Here is a 7024-nt window from a genome sequence, read left to right on the forward strand (position 1 = left end):
TTAGTTGTATGTGACTTAATTTGATATGCAGTTTACTTTTTGTCTTAGAAGGGGACCATGTGTAACCCTACATTATTATTGGAAGCCATAACACATGCCAAGTGGAATTTTCCAAAAACATATTTTTGAAAAATTACAAAAAAATATGAAGGGTGATATTGTCTTTACAACGACAGATATCTGTCCCTTCAGATGCCTACAACTCTTTCTCGACCCAAGCTTTTTTTACTTCCTGCTTTCCTCCGGGACGCACACGGGGTTTTTTCTAGGGTTTTACTTCGTCCGCTTTCTGCTCAGCCATGCCGAAACCTGGCCGCGGGCGACCGGCCACGCCGTCTGGCTCAGGGTCGGCTTCCTCTTCGCCGTCACGTTCAACCTCTGGCTCTGACTCTCGCTCCCGCTCAAGGTCTCGGTCACGTTCTCGATCTCGTTCGCGCTCCAAGTCTTTCACGTCCTCTTCGTCTCCTTCCGCGACTGACAGCTCCCGAAGTCGCAGCCCACCCCCCTCGAGGAGAAGGTTTGTGCTTCTATGCGTCTCTGTTAGCTTTCGTCAGTGTTTTTCCCCTGTGCGTGCACTGCTTGTACTATGGGTGGTTTTTTGTTTAAGGAACTTTGTTCTCCTAATCTGCATTTTCATATATGCGCATTAGATTTGAGATTGGCTGTTGTTCTCGAGATTTTGTACCATTCTTTCTCTGAGTGGCTTTTTGGGCGGGGTTGCGAAGTTTCTGACTAATTTTTGATAATTCTTCTAAAACTATCGTTTTATTATGCGATAGTTTTTTTGTTCGATCCAGTTGCTTTGCTTTCAACTAATTGCTTTGTGACATACAATTTGGAACTTTTTTTTTTTTTTTGGAATTCTTTTAGTAATTGATGTGCCTTTTCTTTTCCCGCTCTTGGGACGTACGAGCAGGCTTTCTGGACATTTGAGCTAAATGATTGGAATGTGCTCTTTGAATGATTCTAAAATGTTCTAGTCTCCTTTTAATAAGGAAAAAAAAGGAAGCGAGAGAACGTTCTGGACTCAAAATTATTTCATTGTTACCAAAGTTTCGTTTTCACTGAAATGCATGGCATGTTTTATTTGTCTGTTGGTGGTATCGTATATTCAATTGCATTTCTAAGATAAAATCCTCTCTTGACAGTCCTCCCGCGCCAGCCAGGCGAGGCCGCTCACCACCACCAGCGAAACGTTCTTCTCCACCTCCAAGGTGAGTGCAATCATTTTTGGTCATATTTGGGCTGTTCACTTTATTAACGCATTTCATGTACTTCATGGTTTAATAATGGTTGGCTGTATTACCAAACTACAGTTACCTACTAGGGTACACTTATAGGGTTCGAGATCTTTTTTTGAAACTGGAACCCACCATGCAAACTTGACATTGAAACCTGCCCTCATGAAAAACCATGAAGGTTGGGTGTCCCCAGCCCTTTACCTTGATGGTCCTTGGCCTTTTTGAAATCCCAATTTTTTTTAAATTATCTTCTTTTTTTTCTGTGTTATTCCATACTTTTCATTGAAAGACAAGGGTAGAAGTGCCACTCAATTTTTAGGCCAAAATTGTTATTTTTTTTTTTACCTTGTTAAAGTTTTTTTAAAACATTACAATTTCCTATCTTTTCAAAAACATTATGGGGCTTTATGGTTTTAGCCGATTGGAACAAAACCCATCCCCACCCCAAGACGTTGTGAGTAAAAGACCTCTACCTTGGCACAAGGGGGAGAGGCTGATCCCCGTCCCATTGCGGAGTGGGTGGGATTGGGGCAAGTCCATGTTACCTCTCTATCTGTGTCTGTGTAAGGACTTGGTAAGATTACCAATGGGTTCCCATACCTTTTACTGGATTGAAAAGATATGGGTGAAGGTCATCTCAAACCTGATTAAGTATACCAGGATATGGAGGTAATTTTCTTATCTTCTTATTGTTCATAGAAAAACCACAAATCTATTTGAAGAACGCCAAATTTGTTAAAGATGACTAAATTCTTGGCCTAGTGAACATTTTTAATGGTTTTACTAGGTTTTAGTATTTTGTGATTTTATATTATTTCAAGTTTTTTATGATTTTTAATAATTTCCTTGTTTTACTTAAACCTGATAAATAGTAGGCTACCTTTTATTCATCTGTATTTAGTGGGTAATGGAGTGGTAAGTATAGAAAGAGTTAAGGATCTAAGCAGTATGGGTATGGGTAACTGAATAAGCCCTATATGACACTGCATTTTTTTTAACAATAATTCACTGTGCATTTCATTGGTACTTAAGAGTATTGATGTAGAAAAGAGCACCAACAATAGTCAAAGTTAGTAACAACAATGATGAAATCAATTGTGAAGTGGATTGCATTTAGAGGATATCTAGCTGTTACTTGAGTAGGAATTAGGAATTAGGAATTTTAGTTCCACTTTGATTCTTGAATAGCTGAGCTCTTGTCAATTTTTGTAACAAAATTGATCTGTCTTTCAACCTTTTGGTCCAGTTTGAATATTCTTTTGGTAGTTGCAGTTTTATCATCTTTTTTGTGTGCCATAATATTGTTCTTAATCTATTTCTGCAGAAAAGCATCACCAATCCCTGAGTCCGTTGTTCTTCATATTGACCAGCTCACGAGGAATGTCAACGAAGGCCACCTAAAAGAAATCTTTAGTAAGGGTTTTCCTTTTGTTTGGATAAGTATTCCCTAAATAATAAAGCTTTTAAAGTTAGTTTTAGATGAGTTGCAGCTTAATGCTGACTCTTTTGCTTGATCCTATCTTACTTAACAATGCAATTTATTTTGCAATTTTCAGGCAACTTTGGAGAAGTTGTTAATGTTGAGCTGACAATGGATCGTAGTGTAAGTTTGACTTTTTTGCTGTTATTTCTCTCTATGACCTTAAAGAAGAAACATCTGGCTTAAACACCACTAAAATGTATTCTCATGTTTTGCAGGTTAACCTTCCAAGAGGATATGGTTATGTTGAGTTTAAGACGAGAGCAGATGCAGAGAAAGCACTTGTTTACATGGATGGTGTAAGCAACAACTTCCATGTGTAACTTAATTATGTACACTGATATCTCCTGTTCACTAGTCTAAGTGGCTGTATTGCTGCAGGGTCAAATTGATGGTGCTGTTGTCCAAGCAAGGTTCACTCTACCAGCCCGTCAGAAAGCTTCTCCACCTCCCAAGCCACTTCTTGCTGCTCAGAAAAAAGAAGCTCCACCGAGGGATAATGCTGGTGCAGACGGTGAAAAGGATGGACCACCACGACAAAGAGAATGTATGTTTTTTCTGTATTTGGATTTTAAGGTCGTCTATTTCCAGTAATTGATGTTGCTTGAAAGGCCAGACAAGTATTTTGTACTTCTAGGTTGAAAAGGAAGACTGTTCTTTGAAGGTTTTCTAACCCTCTTAGTAAGGTTTCAGAAATGAAAATATTTTTGGCAGGAAAATTTCTATATTTTTGCAGTTTGATTTTCTATGTTGTAAATTTATCTTATCTCTTCCTTTATCTTTATTAGCACCACGAAGAAAAGCTGCCCCTTCATCTCCACGAAGGCGATCCCCTCTTGTTCATCGGAGAGGTGAATCCCCTATGCGTCGGCCAAATTCTCCACCACCACGGCGACGTGTCGAGTCCCCTGTTCGTCGTCGAGGGGAATCACCCTATCGTCGTGGTGATTCACCTCCCCGGAGGAGACCAGGATCACCAGTTAGAAGGCGTTCTCCCTCTCCTCCTCCCCGAAGGCATAGGTCACCAGCACGGTTGGTTTCACATTTTTATGTGTTAGTTTTATCTCATTTCTCATTGTTTTCTCTTGCTAATGGTCTTACGTATACCAGGGTATCACCAAGAAGGGTACGTGGAAGCCCAATCCGCAAGCGTTCACCAATTCCTGCAAGGCGACGGTCTCTCTTCATCGCTTTCTCTCTCTGTTTATTTCTAATTTAACAGTAGATTTTGGACTTCGTTGTGTCTAATTTTTCTTTTGATTGAATAGTATAATTTTTTAAATGAAGAGTCTCTCTTGATCTCTTTCTCTCTCTGTTTATTTCTAATTTAACAGTAGATTTTGGACTTCCTTGTGTCTAATTATTCTTTTGATTGAATAGTATCATTTATTTTAAATGAAGAGTCTTGTTTGTCTTTATTCTTGATAGGTTGGGGGAAATGTCATCCTTGTTGCTACTCTTTTCCATTTGATTTGTTTACCTTATCAAATTATGGCACTTGGGCTTATATGGTTGTGTATTGAAACATGGAGTATTCATTTTGTGGGCTTTAATTTTACTGCTGACGAACCATTTCTGTTTCTTTAGTTTTCATCAAGTGTGTTTGATAGGTTGAAGTTTCTTCTCTTTTGTATCCATTCAGAACAAAAAAAGAAGTTTCTTCTTTTTTGCTACCTACTGGTGTTTGGCTGGTTGTCTGGTTCTCTGTGGAACTAGCTTTTCATAGTTTTAAACTCTGTCATATGGAGTTGCATGTAAAAGCTGTCAAATTTTTTTATTGGAGTTCAAATTTTCATGCAAAAGTCCTACATGTTTTATTTTCATCATTTCTGGGCAAATTGCAGCATGTGGTTCCCTTTGGAAATATGAGAATTTTTTTTTTTATGATAGTAGGCAGGTATTGTATAGACTAATCTAATGTATGTTGTCATGAAGTACATGTGGCTCCATAATGTGGGAATGCCAATCACGGGCAGCCATTTTATGTGAAATGCATCTGACACATGTTTCAGCTGTGTGCTTCAGTGATGAATGATGTGGCTGCTTGTGGTTAGCAAGCTCATTCATTAGCTGCCTGAATATGGTTCTCTCCTTGATGTATCTTACCTTGATATGTTTGCATTATGTGCAGTTCACCTCCCAGACGAGCTCGTAGCCCTCCCAGGAGGTCACCGATCTCTCGTAGACGTAGCCGCTCTCCTATTCGTAGGCCCCTTCGTTCACGTTCCAGATCAATCTCTCCTCGCAGGTAACTTTCAATGTTTTTCAGTGTTCGTGGTGATATAGCATGCATTGACGTGGTTGCCATTCCTTTCTTCTTTGTCCTTAGTTGAATGTTTTACAGAAATTGTTTCATTTATTTCCTTTCTTTCTCTCACATCCTGATTAACAAGGAAGTATTAACATTTAAATTTGAGTTATTTGGACAACATAAGAAAGTTAGAGTTCTTCTTAGAAAAAGAAAAATAAAGATTTATACTTTCTATATTTTTGTTAAAATGCTCATGATTAGTTTTTGCCAAATTAAAATTTTCAATTTTTGCTTCAGTTTTAGTTTTATAGTTCTTGGCACTGGCTTCTGTTTGGTAATACTAAGTTAATTGTGTATTGATGCTTTCCTGTGCTTATAAAAAACATGAAAGAAAAGCGTTGTGTGTTCTCCAGCAATGCTGAACATATGCTTTTTGGTATCTAAATTGTGTTTGTTGCTTTCTGAATCCATGTTATTACAGCAGCCTGAAGTTTCCTCTTTCCTCTAGCTTTTGCTTTTGGTCATTTTTTACACAATTCTTCTTTAGTTTGTAGTTTCATGAAAATATTTTGTTACCCTGGTTTGTTCAGTATGAATTTTTACTGCCAGCTTTGTATTCTCATTAAAGTACTCAGATGTGCAGTCTTTTTCAAAGTCTTACTCAGATGTTTTCAAAAGGAAAGCACAGGGTATAGTAAGGTCTCATGAAGAAGTAAATAATTTCTTTGGGAACTGTCTCAATGGTCATTTGAGAATATACATGTTAACTACAATTTGTTACATGATCTCAGATTAGGAGATAATAATGAGAAAGTGTTAAAAAAAAGTGACGAGAAATGTTCTATTTTGTTCAAATTATTCAAAATGCTCTTTACAAATTTACTGCTTGTGCAAGTTAGCGTATGTATGCATAAGACTGATAAAATAATGCAGGATATTTTCTTGTTTCTTTACCCTTTAGGAATCTTTGCTGGCCTTTGGCTGACCAACAGTTCAGCCCCTTCTTTTTAGCAACACCTTTGTCTATACTGAAGTCTAGTCTTACAGCTTTGGCAACCCTTTCTTGTACAATTTATGCATGCATAAATATGATACCTTTGCGGAAGTCTTAGTGTATCTTTTAAGAGACCTTGTTTGCATTTAGTATATTTTGGGTGCTTAAAGAATGCTTGAATTGAAATTTTGAGCTTCAGTCAAGTGGAAGGATTGATGTTTAAGACAACTGGATGATTTAAGCTTTTTTTTATATGGCGAGACAAGACCTTAAAACATGATAAAAATGTGCAAAAGTAACATCTGCAATCCACCATAACAAGTAGAAGCATCACAGAAAGGTATATTCTCTTCAACTAAAAAGTGATGGTCTTAAATAATCGATGTGGGCTTTTTAATTTTTCCTTCCTCGAAGGTGCTTCTTGTGGCTATTTTTTTGTGACAAGTGAACAGATACATATAAAATGATGGTAGGTGTGGCTAAATTGTGCATAAAAATTGTATTTAGTTGGTCTTTTAACCTATAAATTGTGTATTGCAGGGGCCGATTACCACCCCCAAGACGTGCGAGGTCCAGCTCTTCTTATTCTGGATCACCAACTCGCAGGGTCAGTACAGTTGTTTGTGTGGGTGGGTGGGTGCTAGAATGATATTGTTACACGCTATCTGACACTCTACATGCAGGGGCCAAGGAAGTTCTCTAAAAGCCGTAGTCCAAGAAGGTACTTCAAGTTCACCTTGTTTTTCAGTAACCACAGAAATTCTGTTGTTGCATATATTAACTTTTTATTTTTTTTTAAACTTCTGTAGAATACCAAAAATAAATTACCTGTCTTCCCAGTTTATTTTACACTCCATTTTGTTTACTGTTTTTTTTCATTTTTTGTTATATTTTTCGGTCTAGGCCAGGGAGGGGAAGAAGCAGTAGCAACAGTAGTCGCAGCAGCTCCCCTCCACCTAAACCAAATTAGAGCCAAGCATTCAGAACGAGCAGGTAGGATCTCTCTCACCCTCTCTCCCTCCCTCTCCCTCGTTTGCTCTCTTTCTCTTTCACTTTCT

The 7024-nt window shown here is 37.9% G+C and overlaps 1 protein-coding gene across 2 annotated transcripts; it reads left to right on the forward strand.

Moving 5' to 3' along the window:
- Positions 1-216: 216 nt before the first annotated feature.
- Positions 217-7024, forward strand: LOC137946205 (serine/arginine-rich splicing factor SR45). 2 transcript variants are annotated; one of them, XM_068792419.1, is made up of 12 exons: positions 217-517; positions 1149-1214; positions 2566-2654; positions 2798-2844; positions 2940-3020; positions 3103-3268; positions 3510-3753; positions 3832-3897; positions 4853-4969; positions 6507-6573; positions 6650-6687; positions 6875-6980. In XM_068792419.1, the coding sequence occupies exons 1-12, from the start codon at positions 300-302 to the stop codon at positions 6891-6893; spliced, it is 1218 nt and encodes a 405-aa protein (XP_068648520.1). In that variant the 5' UTR covers positions 217-299; the 3' UTR covers positions 6894-6980. The 2 variants fall into 2 exon arrangements, with proteins under 2 accessions (XP_068648520.1, XP_068648519.1); XM_068792418.1 differs by having other exon boundaries at positions 220-517; positions 6870-7024.

Source organism: Aristolochia californica, unplaced genomic scaffold, assembly GCF_029961685.1.
Source record: "Aristolochia californica isolate CCGP_79_NKW_82.1479 unplaced genomic scaffold, dmAriCali1.0.hap1 SCAF_12, whole genome shotgun sequence".
NCBI classification, from domain to species: domain Eukaryota; kingdom Viridiplantae; phylum Streptophyta; class Magnoliopsida; order Piperales; family Aristolochiaceae; genus Aristolochia; species Aristolochia californica.

Bases quoted from the DNA above. Each gene is read 5' to 3' on its own strand.
- LOC137946205 (XM_068792418.1), top strand. From the start codon at position 300: ATGCCGAAACCTGGCCGCGGGCGACCGGCCACGCCGTCTGGCTCAGGG. The intron at 1,215-2,565 runs GTGAGTGCAATC...CTATTTCTGCAG, and splicing joins CGTTCTTCTCCACCTCCAAG to AAAAGCATCACCAATCCCTG. The intron at 3,898-4,852 runs GTCTCTCTTCAT...CATTATGTGCAG, and splicing joins CCAATTCCTGCAAGGCGACG to TTCACCTCCCAGACGAGCTC.